Genomic DNA, 16748 nt, shown 5'->3' with positions numbered 1-16748 from the left:
GTTTAGCATGAAAACAGTCACAGGTTGTCTCTCCTTCGAACCTATGTATCGAACCATCCACTTATCTAGCATAGCACGACAAACCGTGGAGCATATATTTAATATCAGTGGCGGGCCGTCAGGGCCAGCAAGGCCTTCTCTGCTGGCCTAAACACTATCAGAAGCACTGACCTACATTTACAACCTAACTTCTAATATTTCTTCCATGTATTGTTCCATTGTATTAATTTATTCCCAACAGTCTATTCTCTTCTTTTCGTAGCGTTTCTCTTGGCTGCACCGCTTCCAGTACGTGTAAGTGGATGTTAGATTTTTTGTCCAATCAGATTTCAGCCTCTATGTGTTGCCATGTCAATCTAATCTGCCCAGGGCCTTCAGAATCAGAAGTGCTGGCCCATGTAACTTAAACAATGAGCCATTATTTGCTCCTGTAATGTTGTAATTGAGTATTTGGGGTTTTTGTTTGATTTGTTGTTGGTCTACAGTAGTTTCCTAATGTAATGTATAATTATGGCCTTAGAAAGCCGTGCCAGTTTAAGTTTCATGGTGGGTTTAGGGGTGACAGAATGTTAAATTATAGATTTTAAATGTTGCAAGTGAATGTAAAAATCTTCTTCTCTGTGTGGATTTAAGCTGCTGACAGGAAAAGCAGAATATTGTTCTGAGGTGCTGGAGGTCCTGACCCTCTTTTGCAACGATCCGGTGTTGTGCAGGTTTTGAGCCAAGGGCTGCAAACACAGAATATCCCAGGTTGCATAACCACAGAGTTCTTCTGTGGAAATAAAGGTTTACAGTCCTGAAATGTATCAAATTCAGCTGTGTGTTTCCCCTCCCCCTCGGGGCCTCTCTCTCTTGCCACCCCAAGACCACTTTTCCACATCGCACGAGACTCCCGAGCCTCCCTGTTCATCTTTACTCGCCTTACTTTCTCACCACAACCATCGCCTTCTGTTTGCCTTGCTCTGTCCTTCCCTGCGGTACTGTTCACATCCAGACTTTCATCATCTTCCCTTTAGATGTTTTCGTAGTCTGCACATGCTGTTTGTAATATGGAACACGTGGTTTTCTGTTTGTGCCTCCACAGAAATACAAATGTATTACTACTGTTCAAGTGCATTGCAATAAATTGTAAATTATTTTAATAGATCCATTATTAATCCCAGAAGGTCCATCAAACTGTACAGTAGCTCTTTTAGCTGCTTTTTGAGAATAAAATTTAAAGGATCTATCCTAAACAATAATAATAATACTCTAAACTATTATTATAACTAGCAACATTGTACTTTTGCTGTACTTGAAAACCACAGGAGTTTGCTGCAGCCACTGACCAGTGTAAATACTGAATTGATATCAGCTACATAATTACAGCAGAATTTTGGATTCCATTACTATTAACTCACTTATACATTTGACTTTAAGTTATGACTATATCTTGTAAATTGCATAATTATAATCATATGTAAGATGTAATTGTAATAATACAATATTGTAATACAAAATGAAATCTGTTTGCATTGTTGTTTAGAAAATCTATTTTGATATACTCAGTGATGATGCAATATTTTTAAAAACCTCTGTCATCGCAGGCCAGAGAACATCCTGTTTCATAATGTTGCTGTTTGATGACTCTAATGCAAAGCAGATGAAGAAATGCGCATGGGAATTCCACATTTTGTAAGTTTAAAAAAAAAGTATTAAAATGATTTGTGATTTCAAGAGCATTTTATTAAACAAAATCGGTGAGTTCTGGAACACCGTTTAAGTATGATTTATGTGTCTGGCGTGCCTGCGTTGTATTTTTTTCTCTTGGAAGGCTGAGGCTTCATGTCTATGACAGTTCTCCCTTATTCTCATTGGCTGCAGCCTCTCCTCGTCCTGTCGAGAATACACAGCCTTGAGTCTGAAATGTGTTTACATTTTGAGCATGTTACAAATTATCTGCTAAGACTAACTTTGCGTGACTTGGCAGAAGCCTTCACCTTGCTCAGATGCTGTTTGGGTCAGATGTATTTCAGGGGTTTGCTCTCCCAATTTGACTGTCTTTAGATGACAGGGGTTCTCCAAGCCAGATGTGAACCCATGCAAAAAGTAAAGCTTGTGCTCTGTGTTGGTGCGTGTGTGTGTTTGCATGCCTGCAGGCATGGGTTTGAATGAACGTATGCTGTAGGCACCCTGCCAAAACGTCTGCAATATTTTTGTGCACTGAAATGACTCTACTTATACTCAATCCAAAATAAACTCACAGGAAATGTATGTGTCCATGTTTATATATTTTTTTATTTTGCATAAAACATTTATAGATTTATCCTTGAATTGCATTACCATATCTTTACCTTCCTTATGAGATTCTGTGACCTTTTTCATGTGCATCATGTGCCTAGGATTGTCTAAGGACACTTAAGTCTTTCCAAATGTTTCTTTGGAAATGTGTGTTCAATCTTCTCAAAGGCATCAACAGAGTTCATTATCTTGTTAGTAAATCAGCTAAGCTGGGAAATGAGCTGTTTAATATCCCCAGAGGACTTCAGTAATATCAAACTCTGAAACACTGTGGTTGATTAATCTGTAATATATTCTCTAAAGGCTGGCACATATTAAAGATTTACAGGCTGAATAACCTCAGTTTTATCAAATGACATTCAACAATTAGGTTAGGACTAATCATCAAACAGTCATTTTCTGATAAGATTAAAACCACAGCAACAGCCCATACATTTTGTGCAGTTCTATTTTGTACTGAAAATGGGGCAGAATCACAACCGAAACAACAGATACTGAAGTTGTGATTGAAGAACAATGTCATTTTATTTCAATGAAAACTGTAAAAATGCTCTCATATTTGATTTATTGAGTTATTGAGGGTGTGCTGAATGAGGCGTGCCAGCAGGACACAATTCTCTCTTTGCCTTTCTCCAGAACTGGCTGATCAGCTTCATAGTTTCATACATGGCACAGTAAAGGCATGGTCCACATGCAGGGTGTCCTCTTCCTGAAGATACATGAAGTGGTATTTTAAATCAAATGTCTTCCTCTGATCCATTAACTTATTAGGCGTCTGGTGTGAAATAATAGCTAACTGATGTTGATGAATAGTAAAACATTTAGCAAGTCAGTGAATACAAAATATTTCTCTCAAAAACCATCAGACCAAATTAGGAAAAGTGCTTTGGAATATTGGAAAATATTAGATCAAAAAGGTTGTTTGTGCTGCTGTTTTTCTACTATATTTTCAAGTAGGCATGTGAAGCAGAGTAACATTTTGTGAGTTTAATTTGAAGTCTTTTATAGGCCTCCCCCCCTAGTGAAAAAAGATCTGATAATTAAAATCTTTAGTACTTGTAAGTGATCCAGGTGGAAGAATGCACACTGTAAGGAACAGGGACACGTCAACACATAACTCATCTGTTTTATACAAATAAAAGAAATAACTTACAACCATGTATGATAAGGCGCTGTAATGTTATAGCCAGTACAGAGAGTACACAGAGTTGGCTTTTAAAACTACGTATTTGACAAAACATGCTAAAAAATAAATGGCTCTCCTTTTCTTAGTTATAGCCTACTTAGGAGAAATGTCTTAACAGAGAGAGAGAGAAAAATATCCTCATAAATAAATAAAGAAATAAATAATACCTATAAATTTAGCAATCTGTTAGAAAATTATTAAGTGATGACAAAAGATTGCATAGAATACACAATTCTTTTTTATTTTTATTTTTATTGTTGTTCACCTTGTATTTTAATGTGAATATCGTTTCAGCAGCAGCAGAATACTTTAGCATTTCAAAATCACACCTTGACGATAAAGAGGGAGTCAGTGAGCAGCTACAATGCATTTGACCAGAGTTTGGTCTTCAATGCAGAAGGACACATGGATCAAAGCAGGTCAGTCACAAACAGATCGCTGTACACACTGAACATGCTGATGTAATTGTATTTATTATACCTCTGTTTGGGACACTCTCGGCACTTGTACCATTAAAAAAAGACAAGTCCAGCTTGCTTCAGCACATCTAAGCCAAATCTCTATTCTGGACCTCTCTATTGACCCTACAGGTCTCGTCTTCTGGCTGGGTGTAGATCATCTTTGGAAAAGGATACAGTCCTGACTGTGTCTAATACATTTTAAGAAAAAAAAAAAAGAAAACACTTTTATAAGGCAATATAATATTTAACTCAAAATAACAACAACACTGAGAAGACTTTAGTGGTTTTACAGTTTGTGTACCAGCTGAAGTTATTTCAGACATTTAAGGATTTTATTGTTTCTGTATTTTATTTGAGGATGTCTGGAACAGTTAATGTGCCTGCCTCATATTTGTCGTTTTCTCTTCTGAAAATGACAGATCTTGAGGAAACTGGAGTGTGATGAGTTTATATGTGTCTCGAAACATATAATGTGATTGAAATCATACACAGTCTGTGACTTAGTCCTCTGCTCTTTCAGTCCAGCCTCCTCTCCTCCTCTCTGCATTTCATCGGGATAAAATGGGATGGTATATGCTCCCTCTTGGTCTTCTTCCCTCGCAGTGGCCTTCCCCTCTGAGACAGGGCTATGAACATTTCTTTGCCATTTATAGTCCACTTTGCAGAGGAGTAAGCATTGAAGTAGTTTTCTAGGAAAACCTCCTTGAAGTTGCAGTTTTCACTGTAGAGCCTCTGTAATGGAAAGATATCAAAGCATTAATATAGTACAGTACGCAGTTGTCAGCATAGCAACACTGAAGAAAAAAGATTACCTTGCCTTGCAGCTGTCCAGCCTTGTTCATACAGATATAATACTGACTCTTCACACCTTTAATAGCCAGTATGCCCCCCTCAGACACAGTCCTGATCTCCAGGATACCTGCCAGACATTCACATGTAGGAAAGTGAGACATATGGCAGGACAGACAAGACACTACTGACATCCAGCCTCCACCCCAGCTCCACACCACTTTCAACATTCATCTTCATTAACAAATGGGATGGAAGTTCCTGTTGTTAATCAGTCTGTGGTCTCTCTGGCTTTATTCAAGCCTTGTTAACTGGCCTGGGTGGCCAGTCCACAAACCACAGCCTATGTCATAGCACATATGGGGGACAGATTAGGCCTCTCCCCGGTGGGACTGAGAAAACTACCTCCTTGCATGTGCTTTGCACGCCACATCTGAGGCCTGCTTTTCAAATCCATGGGAGAGGAAAAACACTTAGAGTATGCTTAACTATTTTGGCTAGCGATTTCTTAAAATGATTTTATTATGCAACTAAAGAACAAATGATATGTTTGACTATACACCTGAGAAATATATTCATGGAGGCATTCTTTTACTCTTTATTAAATAAAAGATTTTGTCAAAGGAAATGTTCTTTGCACTGAAACACAATTAATGTAAAATCATCTTTACGCTTTAGAAGAAAGTAGAGAGGCTAAATTAAAAGCACATTTAAATCTAAAAATGTAGATCATGTATGTAGCAATAGTTCTAATTTCTTCAAAGAAAAATGTTTTATATGACCAGTGCATGGAGTAGTAATTATAATGCAGGATGTTAAAGTAAGAATACATTTTAATTTGTCATGTAAGATTCACAGATCACTGGTCCATAAATATCTATTTTATGAAAAATGTATTAACTATATAATGTCTGCTTAGGTCTCAGGATTAAAGCTATGATGTCACCATTACAAATATGATGAATTATAAAACATTAATTCAAAAGTTCAAACTCTGTAAAAGTAAAACTAGGATTTACACAAAACTATGCATTTCAAGAACATCAATAAGCTCCAGATAATTTTAGGTAACTGAAAAATTATTAATTTTCACATATTAAAGGATTTTTTCTTTATGTATCATGGCGAGAACAAACCAGAAGATGTCTTCTGATGCTTTTGACAGTGAGGACGTTGCATTTTAACCTTTGCTAGATCACAAATTGTCAGTCTGCCAATTTTGGAATTTTGTTTGTGCTCTGCTTGCACTTTGTATTTGACTTTATTACTGCCCTTTGAGTGCAACTGCATGTTTATTTGTCAAGTAGTGATTTCAGCCTGAGATTTCAGCCTCTTTGAATAGAATAATTTTTTATAGTTGTTATGAAGCATAACATCTTATAGTATGCTCTTATAGCACGTGAGTGTTATACCCATAATATTGCATGTAACAGCTACAGTTGTTTGGTGTGTTATAGAAAGATGGAACACATTTGTGCACACATGCACCCACACATATTGTTAACATGTGGCTCAGAAGCAGATAGTTTCTCAGGCTATCCTCAGTTTGAACAGATTTGTCATCACTGGCTGGTCGGGCCCCTGGCAAAGTAAACTAACTTGTGGGTAATCCCTAATTTTGCTTTCTCTGAACAGGGTTTGAATCTAGTTCATACATTTTGCGGGTAAAGATGTAACAGGGAGCCTTCCAGGACAATGCATCATTATGCAGTTTGAGAGTAAGTGACCTGTTGTTGTTTAGAATTTGTTGATTGCAACTATCACATCTTTTTACTGATATTGTTGCATTTTCTATGCTATTGCCTTTTCCCCAAACACAAACCTAAATATGTAATCACTACCTACTATTCTGGTGGATTGAACTCTATAGATGTTTTAATTTTTTAGTAAACAATACTTTAATATATTTATTTAAATGTATTCAATAAAATGTAATCAAAAATATTTAGTTAAATATAGCACATTTGGAAAAAAAATCACTGAAAGTTAAATTATATTTTTGTTGCAAAGACACACAAAACACAAAAAATAATGCAGCCCCAAGTTTCTGATTTACTGTATGTTCTTCATTTTTGTTATTCTTTATGTGAAAAAATATTGTTGCCATCAGCTTTTCAGAACTTCTTGTTCACTATACATATACACCCACCAGCCACTTTATTAGGTACCCCTGTACAACTGTATTGGATTCAGTGCAACACTTCTGCCTTAACATCTCTGTTTATGAAGCTCAAAATGTTTCAGTTTTTGGTGAAATTGTCATAAATTCATCTATATGTTTATTATTTAAGTCCCAGTTAAAGGTGGTGTCATACTGGACCACATTAAATTTAGAGGGGTCTCTGTATTTTTGCCGTCCACCAGTTACATATATAAGAGAGTCAAAATATTAGGAACACCTCTGAATCTATCTATCTATCTATCTATCTATCTATCTATCTACTGTGCTTCTAGTGTGCGACTGTCAGCCACATGTGAGTGTATCATTTTTCAGTCTTTCGGTGCCAGATGTTACACAAGTATCTTTTCCATGAGCCATCGCTCTTTGTCAAGCCAACATTCCAGCCACAGTCACATTGTCAGAGGACATGATTACTACTTAAAGGATTCTCATGATGACAGAGATTTCTAGTAGTCTCTAGAATGTTAACTTTCAAAAAGTTAACAACAGTTTTAACATTCTACAGCGTTAAATTACCATGGCTAGCAAATATTGTAAAGCAGTTTAAGTAACTGGTGTGCATTATTTGGCACATATTGATTTTGTTGTATGGAGCAGTATTTTTGGACCAGACACGGGTGTCTGTCTCTGTGTGAGATGTTTGTTGCTAACCATACGGTAAGTCATTTTTTTCCACTTTTAATATTCATGCCAATTCTTTATCCCAAGACCTCATTCTGACATTGAAAGCCTGTGGGTGAGAAAATCAGCCTGAACAAATGTGAGTTTGTGCTGGTGTGAGTCTGAGGTCTGGCACTCATCAATCATTCATCTCCAAGACTCTTCAGTTTACTTGATTACAGCCTGTGTATAAATGGTGTTATGATTTACCAAGCCAACTGCACCACCTGTTTCATTTTACATCTGTCACATTGGCTGCTCTAGCAGAGACACATGACCCATTAACACTGTGATTACACTGTGGAGAACTCTGTACAACACCTCTCACGTGCTTCTCTCATCTTGTTAGACCAAAGGTACTTTACTGACTAAGTAGGACAGTCCCACAACTAAACCATGCGTGGAATAACTAAAACTTTAAATATTTTATGACTGGGTTTTTAGTAGTTCTAAATAATTTCCACTGATAAATGCACAGGAACTGAACCACTGGCATTATAATTAGACAAAAAGAGTCATCCTTACCATAGCAGTTGGTGGGATCTTGAGTTCCCCTGATGTTGCCATAGTCATCAATTGTTAGGAACCATTGTGTCCGGCTGAAAAGTTGTCGAATGCGTACATCTCCTCCTTCCATGTAGTCATAGTTCCTGGTGTGGCGCTCGTGTCTGGAGCAGTTCATGACAGCGGCAAGTTGCTCTGGAGTGCAGTCACTGTAGACCACACACACACTGCCAAACAGGAAGATGGCATGCAGGTACAGTCCCGAAAACAGATTTTGAAGGTTCCAGGACAGCATCCATTTGCGCATTATAATACAATGCAATGGGGATCAATGAAAAACATACTGAAATGTGAGAAATGTGCGCTATCACTCAGCCCAACCCTGACCCCTGACTTGTGACCCTAAGGTTGTGACCTCTGGATCCCAGTTCCTGCAGCAGGGCGTCCTAGTGAGATATTGAGAGAGGGCAACTGTGAAGGAGACTTTGTGACACTGGGGCTGGCTGAAGCTGGAGTGTGGTCTGAAGAAGAACACAGGTGACAGTATTATGAGTCTCTCTTTAGTCCTCAGTGATGCTGTGCCTTCAATGCATCATCCTCTTGAGATCACAGTCTGACAAGGGACACCATAATCCAGTTCAGGGAATGTTATGCAGGATGTCCCTATATAAAAAAAAGTAAAGCTGTGTGAAAACAATGTTGTTCTTGTAGGAAATACAAGTTGGAAGACTTTTGTCAAAGCAGCTTAAAAAATAAAAGATTCACCCAGTTCTGTAATAAAGCTGCCATTAATGTTTTCAAACAACTTTCAGGTAAAACTTTCTGGTTTTCTGTGTTCATACAAATATATGCTGTACATTCCCCTACTGTAAATCAAAATTTCTGTGATTTGCTTTGACAGGCACATATCTTCCTGTCATAAACTCGGAGCAGTGAAGTATTGCATCAGCACTACTGGATTTCTTCACAAGTCTGTGGTCTGTAATTTCCTCTGTGTCAGCAAACATGCACTTTCACACAAACAAACTATGCTGTTTTTCTTGTTAAAAAGTTTGTAATTCATAGTTTAATGACTTACATGTCCTTTGAGTGATGACACAAGTTGTCAGAGGTGTATTCCCTTTCAGCAAATGTTTTAATTTGAAACCTCGTTAGTTCTAAAGCTGTAGTCCAAGGTCAGTAATGCAGTAAAATGAAGTAAGAGCTGTGAGATTCTGTCAGTTCCCATGGATATCTCCCTGATTCCTGTCAGGCTGACTCAGTGCATCTTCCACCGTTGCAGTACACTCTGCTTAGATAAATGCCTTCTCCTGACCTCACTTGAGAGCAATTAGATCCCAACCAGTCAGCTGTCCCTGGCCAAGATGCAATGGAGAAACACCCTCTGGCTGCCTCTCACTGTCACTCACTCACCAGACGTGAGAGGGAGCTATAAACTCTCAGAATAGCAAGCTTTCCTTGGTATGTGCTCTTAAATTGTTTAAGAACTTGCACATTCACTTGTGAATTACTTATTACAACCTGTCTTTCTTTACAAAGAATATTCTCACCCTTAAATAGGGTTGTACTGTGCATGTTACAGATTGCATGGGTAAGATACTTGCTCTAATGACAAAGCTAAAAAAAAGTCTTCCCTCTCATTTGAATGTCACAATTAATTAGTGGTTTTACTTAGCTGTACTGAACCCTGTCTAATGATTTATTAGTCAAGTAAAAAAACTTCAAAGAAAGCCTTTAGTTCTCATTCTCACTGAGGCTATAGCAATATTGGGAAGCAGTAAGTTATGGCTGGCAGGTATTCATCAAAGTGAGGAAAAACAGAGGACCTAACCACTCAGAAGTAGTCATCTACGTGTCAAGGGCCATGCACTCTTTCACTTTTTGTGTTTGTGTTAAAGGTCACAGTTTATTGCCTTACATACTTGGCCTTTCCTTTTGACTTACAACTTCAAAAGTTTATATGGGCCCTAATGATGTGCTCCACCTGGACGGGGGGGCGGGGAGCTGCAGGCTGCAGGCCTGAGCTAGAGAGGTACTGGTGAAGACACAAAGTCCCAATGTGTTAAGAGTCATTCGGGTCTGTTTATCTCCCCCTCTAAGACAGTTCAAGCTCTGGTCTTTTCGGTGCATAAGCTAAGGAAACATCACTTAACAAATCATTTCAGGCAGCCATCACATTACAAAATCATATATATTTATATCTTAGAAATTAGTGGCGGTGCTCATGGGGCCTTGTCATGCTTGAAGCAATGCTGGATCTCCATGTAAGCTCACTTTCTGTAAGGATATATGTTGGGCTATAGTGCCAGGGCTGTTAGGCATAAGGCAAAGGTGGGACCATTTTCATGTGTCTCTGTGTTAGTGGAACACTCTGACTTTTAACTGTGCCTATGTGCTGTCTGGTGGGTCATGGATAGGGCACTGACTTACAACTATTGTAGAGAAGGCACAGCTTGAGGAATCACAGGCAGCCTTGTCCATCTCTCTGCCAGAGATCAGTGAAGTAAAGAAAATAAAATAGTCACAAGTTGCAATGTTGCATGGAGGTCAGGAACACTTCCTATTGACTGATTTCTGGTCCAAGTGAAGGAGTTGAGCTATCTTCAGCTCCTCTTTGTGAGTAATGTTGACTGTGAGACTGACAGGAGGATCTGAGCAGTGAAGCCCTCAAATTACCATTATTGCTCTAATTTTTGATCATCTAAGTAGTCATGAACTCAAAGCAAAATATCTCAGATGCAAACAGTTCACTGTGTCTAAGCTGAGATTAGAATGGGTGCTTCTTCAGGTTGAAAGGAGTCAGCTGAGGTGAGTCAAGCGTGTGATCACTATGTGTCCCTGTGAGATATTTCAGGTATGACCAATTGGGTGCAGACACAGAACATGCTTGAATGATTATATTTCCTATCTGGTTTGGAAACACCTTGAGAAGAAGCTACCCTAGCCTTTTGCCACCATGACATGGACAATGTAAATGACCAGGTCACAATGTACAGTAAATGTGAAATGTCAAATGGAAGGCTGGTTGGCTCTGCCACACCACTTCCTTTTCAATAATGATCTGAATGTCTTACCATTACAATTGGTCACTTCTTGGGGAAAGGTGATTTTCAGTATTGTCAATCATTCACATGCATTTGGAATGAGGTTGGAATGCTAGAAAAATAGAGAGTATGTTTGTACCACCATATAAGGCTGGGTCAGTGAGAACAAAGAAATACAGTAGAACTGCTTGAATGGTGTACCAACTAAAAGTAGCTGGAAGGTCCAAAAGAAACTTTGTATGTATGCTACAGTCTGTCTGTAGCAAAATTAATTGAATGGACTGTGTATGCTCTATAGTTCAAACTACGTGTTAGAACAAAATCCAAGCCTTGAAGTCCAGTGAACTTTCTCTAGACCTCTGTGATACAGTTGTAGCGAGGCTTAAATCAGCGTGAAGGTTTCTAAGGCTTTGAGTGTTTCCACAGTGTCCTTCATAACCACTAGGATACTGTGAGTTGCTATAAGGATAATAATCACCTTTATTTGGCCATATTACACATGCAAGGAATTTGTTTCTGGTACTGAACCAAGGCAGCCCTCTACAGCACCAACAGCTCTAACCATCCAAGGTAACTTGGGGGTTCAGTGTCCTGCCCAAGGACATTTGGGCATATGGACTGCAGGGACTGAGATTTGAACTTCCAACCCTCTGGTGGGGGGACGACTGCTCTATCCACTCATCCAGCCAAACTCCAGCCCTCCTCAGGGCCTTTGATCGGGGAGATAACCAAGAACACAATGTTCACTCTAACAAAGCTTTAGAAGTCCTCTGTAGAGATGGGGGAACCTGCTGGAAAGATGACCATCTCAGCAACAGTCTATCAATTGGGCCTTTATAGTAGACTGGCCAGAAGCCACTTTGGGCAAAAGGTATATGACAGTATATGTGACCTGAGCCTGTGACAACAGTTCACCTTTCAGCATGGCAATGATGCCAAGAATACAGCCAAGACGATGCTGGAGTGAATTCAGAACAAGTCTCTTAATGTCCTTGCGAGCTCATGGCAGTTCATAGATGCTTCCCATCCAGTCTGACAGAACTTGAGAGGATCTGCCAGGAAGAATAGGATATACTGACCAAATCCAGGTGTGCAAAGCTTGTAGAGACTTACCCCACAAGATTACAAGGTACAATTGTCGCCAAAGGGGATTCTACAAAGTATCGAATTAAAGCTCTGAATATTTTTGTAAAGGACAGATTTCAGCTTTGGACTGATGGGCGACAATGGCAATTTTACTTATTTAAAAGTAAACACATTAATGAATGCAAAAAGTGAAATTGTCAGGATACTTTCTGAAGCTACTGTACATCAGCTGTTAGATGGCTTCTAAAAACACTTTTGGACACACTGTTCTGTAGTTGTCTTTGTGCATGCTACTTTTTATTCTTTCTTTCCTTAATACTACTACTAATAATTTGATTTGATTTGATTTATTCTTTCAAACATGTAACGACAGTCAATATGTCAACATACATAATTTCATAATTCTCTTCTACACCACACAAGTAATATACAAAAAAATTATAACAGAGTGTTAACATTCTTACATAATTACATTCTTAAATAATTATCTTCTACACCACACAAGTAATATACTAAAGAATTATTACAAAGTGTTAACATTCATACACCACACCCACAATGTTCCATCTAATTAATCATTGAGCCTGTTCTTGCATATATCTTGATTGACACATACCTTTATATTTATGTTTAAACTCGTCAATTCTATTACTATTTTTTATGTCTACACTTAAATTATTCCATAGTTTTACCCCACTTATGGAAATACAAAATCTTTTTTTGGTTGTATGTATAGCATGAATTTTTAAATTTAACTGACCCCTTAAATTTCATTTTCATTAAATAGTTTTTGAATTCCACCAGGTAATAAATTGTTCCTGGCTTTATACATAAACACAGCAGTCTTATATCCTACTAAATCAAAAAATTTTAACAATTTAGACTGTATGAAAGCTACATTGGTGTGATCCCTATACCCCATCTTATGCACAATTCTGTCTATGTGTGCCGTCTGTTGAAGTGTCTGTTATCCAAAATGACTTGAATCTTGTGTGTTATGTGTTTCCCAGTGCATCAGCGTGTGTGCAGGTGGTTTAGCTTTATGGTCTTAGTGGCTGCCTGCTGCCATTCAGTTATCAAAGGCCTACCACTGTCTGGAGTTTACAGTAGTACTGGAAGTGCTATGGTTGTGAGGCAGGCCCACTAGACCTGTGTGAGTGAGTCTCTTTAAATCTCAGTGACTGTATGCCTTGAGACCCATCAGTCTGCCTGGCTACTGTGTTTCTTACTGTGATCTCTGTCTTTTTCTCTTATTTGCTGTTTTGTTATACTGTAGCTTGTTTTAGCTGATTCCTACTGTTCAACGTTATGCTGAAGGTCAGTAGGGAGTCTGACTGTTTAAATTGCAATGTGACACACAAACATGAAAGCTCACCATGAACTCAAATCCTGTTCTAAATTCAAAGTAACCTCCAGCTCCACTCTCACAGCCTTGATGCATTTCTGTCCATTTTATTAAGCAGGAACCCACATTGGCTGTCTCAGCAGTCAGTTTCTGTATAGTTTGTTTTGGTAAATGGTCTTATATTGCACTTTTTTATGCAATAAAGCACACTTGAAGGGCTTTACACTAGTTCTCATTTATCCATTTTACACACTGATGGCGCAGCAATCCAAATTTGGGGTTTGCAAGCATCTTGCCCAAGGACACAAACACATGGACTGGAGAAGCCGAGATTTGAACCAAGAACTCGCTGGTTAGGAGACAACCTGCTCTGCCTTTCTTAAGCCACAGCCATTTGAACATTCAATAAACAGCTTCACCACACTTCTGTAACACTTTACCCAGCATTACAGAAGTGTGGTGAAAAACCTATCTTATTAGTTATGAGGTACAAAAAGTGAGGCAACAATAACTGATCATCACCTAAACAAATTCACAACTCTTTCAGTTAGGGTTGAAATTGCCAACCAACTTCAATGGAAAGTAGCTAAAGCCTGCTACTAGATGATGTCACATGCTAGTTTGATGACATCATCACAAGCTTAATACATTAATGCCATTAAAACTTTATCAAAACATTCAATCAAACTTAACAGAATAACCATTCAGTCAGCATATATCAAACTGTGGGGAAATATCAGTGAGGATGAAGCACCAGGAGCTCTGGCATGCATATGTGCATCTGTTTCATGTCTGCGCCTGTGGCAGCGCAGTCGACTGAACACTCTGCTCCTCTCCTTTCTCCACCCACCAGAGTAGAAACTGAGAGGGGTGTTCCTTTGTCCAGCAAGACTGTAGGACCTCTTGGGCGGTCCTGGTGACTCTCCTCCAGAGAAAGTATTCTGCCCTACAAGTTGCTAGTTTTGTCACTAAACGCTCTTTTGAAAGGAAAAAAAAAAAGTCATTAAAGGGTCTTAGAATTTGTTAAATCTAGTGACATACTCGCTGAGTTGGCAGCACAGACATTCGGCTAGCAAGTTAGTCAAATATCTGTGGTAATGTTATTTAGTAAATTAGCTAATGTGACATACTGTAAGTATTCCCAACAAATGTCCTGACTGCAACATTAAGACTTAGCTTAGATGTCAACTGACGTCCAGGAGAGGTTCAGTATCTGGATGTGGAGACCCACACTGGAGGTCAGTAGACATCCAAAACTGGTCCAAAATGTATGCCAGTGTTTGAGTCACATAAACTTTCATTTTAAACCTTGTGAAGACATCTACTGGATGTCTAAACTGAAGACATCGCAAAAACTTTCAAACTTTCATTCTGGCTACTCAGCGGACCACTTTTTCAGCCTGTGACACAGACCTCAGTTAGACATCCTTGGCACATCTTTGTGTTTACTGGGTGTACAACACAGATGTCCACATATCTAACCCAATGTTGGATATTTGGACATAGAAAGGTGGTATGTGCCAGGTGTCAAAATGTCAATGTCAAGCATCCAAAATGAGTCATATTGAGATGCTGGTTTTTGAACCTCTACTGCACATCTCACAAACATACAGAAAAGGACCAACTGACGTGATATAGACGTCACATGTATGTCTCTTCAGTGACAGGTGTTTGCTGGGCTATTTTTCTGAACAACTTGTCTTTCTCAAAACTTGTTTAAATTCAAATTAAAACCACACATTACTTTAATGTCTTAAGGCTCACTGGATAATGAATTGTTTAACAAGCTGTTTCCAGTCTTTCCTATGCAGGACAGTAATATTGCTGTTTGATGTATATCTTCTGTTGTGTCTCAAGAGCCTCTTAGATTGTAAGCACATTAATCCAGAATTTATGATAGTTTCCACTATTACTGTTAGAGACCATCTGCCCATACACAGTGTTTGTTTTCAATGCTCTAAAAGCATTCCTGGAGAGGAGAGCCTCTGTGTGTGTGTGTGTGTGTGTGTGTGTGTGTGTGTGTGTGTGTGTGTGTGTGTGTGTGTTCTTTAGCCTGTCTTCTAGTGATATGGCAGCATTATTCTGGGAGAATGGAATATGTCTAAGGTCAGTCGGTTCTTAGCACTGTTTTAGACTGTTTGGGTTTAGTGTTTGCTTTCTAAATTCCATGATAATTGGGGTTCTCTAGGGATGGAGCTTCACAACATTCGCTTTGACTATAAATAGCTGTAGCCTGCAAACACACACACATACAGATATACAAACACAGACACACAATGCTACAGTGGTGCACAAGAACAGCCAAACTGCTGGTATATGTTTTGTATCATAAAGTAAAACACTAGGAACTAATAAGAAACAAACTACTACACCAGTGAATGCCAGTTTCCAGTGAATATTACTGTATGTCGCTCTGAAGCAAGTATCACCTTCTCTCAGTTATATGCAGCGAAACCTGCAAGTTTAACTGGTTAGAATGAGATTAAAAGTAATATTTTCATGTTTGGAAAAACTTTCACCAAATAAAAAATGTGTTAACTCCCTATATAATTAATTAATATGAATCAAATGTGTCGAAAAATCTTTTTTTTTTCAGGCAAAATACTGTCTCACTAAAACAATAGGTTTCAAGTGTCAAGGCTGTACTCACCATTTAAGGCAGTGCACAAAGAGGAATAGTGAAGCTTTGTCTGTGACAGCAGGCTTTGCAGTAGTCTGTTAACACAGCACTCATATACACGGTGTCACACACACACATACACATACACACAGTGCTACTCTGCTCCGCCCTTTAAAGCGTCTCTTTGTGCGTCCTGCGCAAAGTGTTAGAGCAGTAAAAAGGGACACATGGTCACATCTCAGCTTGTCACTGCTGCAGTTGTCTGATCTGAGGTGTGACAGGAAGAACGCTAACGTTCTTTGGTCTCCCTCAATAAATGTTATTACCCACAGGGGTTTCTTCTGGATGCAACCTGAGTATGCCGAATGAAATCCAATATATTCAGTCAAACTTGATGCTAACACCATGCTGGTGACATTGTTTGCTTTTGAAATGTAATGTTAGCCTGTGGCTACAGGTCATATACTGTAGTGATGGTGAAGTCAATATTCTGGCCAGGGAGTTGCCCAATATAAATACAATAACAAGGGAAACCCCTGCCCTTTTATAAAGGTTGTGCCATCATATCTAACCAAATAATATCCACACTCT

At 38.7% G+C, this 16748-nt stretch overlaps 1 protein-coding gene across 2 annotated transcripts; it reads right to left on the bottom strand.

Annotated features, from left to right (window-relative positions):
- Nucleotides 1-3737: 3737 nt before the first annotated feature.
- Nucleotides 3738-16236, bottom strand: fgf7 (fibroblast growth factor 7). 2 transcript variants are annotated; one of them, XM_020605834.1, is made up of 4 exons: nucleotides 16188-16236; nucleotides 8084-8725; nucleotides 4740-4846; nucleotides 3738-4659 (listed from the first exon to the last, which is right to left on the bottom strand). In XM_020605834.1, exons 2-4 carry the CDS (start codon nucleotides 8367-8369, stop codon nucleotides 4444-4446), a joined length of 609 nt encoding a protein of 202 aa, XP_020461490.1. In that variant the 5' UTR covers nucleotides 8370-8725; nucleotides 16188-16236; the 3' UTR covers nucleotides 3738-4443. The 2 variants fall into 2 exon arrangements, with proteins under 2 accessions (XP_020461490.1, XP_020461489.1); XM_020605833.1 differs by lacking the exon at nucleotides 16188-16236 and adding an exon at nucleotides 9141-9318.
- Nucleotides 16237-16748: the final 512 nt, after the last annotated feature.

This window comes from Monopterus albus, unplaced genomic scaffold (genome assembly GCF_001952655.1).
Source record: "Monopterus albus unplaced genomic scaffold, M_albus_1.0 scaffold72.1, whole genome shotgun sequence".
Taxonomy (NCBI): Eukaryota; Metazoa; Chordata; class Actinopteri; order Synbranchiformes; family Synbranchidae; genus Monopterus; species Monopterus albus.
Note: the sequence above shows the minus strand (reverse complement) of the source record. Positions and strands in the feature narration are given on the sequence as shown.

Excerpts from the sequence above, each read along its gene's own strand:
- fgf7 (XM_020605834.1), bottom strand. The coding sequence starts at position 8,369 with ATGCGCAAATGGATGCTGTCCTGGAACCTTCAAAATCTGTTTTCGGGA. Across the intron at positions 4,847-8,083 it reads AGATCCCACCAACTGCTATG|GTATCCTGGAGATCAGGACT; the intron begins GTAAGGATGACT and ends AATGTCTGGCAG. Across the intron at positions 4,660-4,739 it reads CTGGACAGCTGCAAGGCAAG|AGGCTCTACAGTGAAAACTG; the intron begins GTAATCTTTTTT and ends TTTCCATTACAG.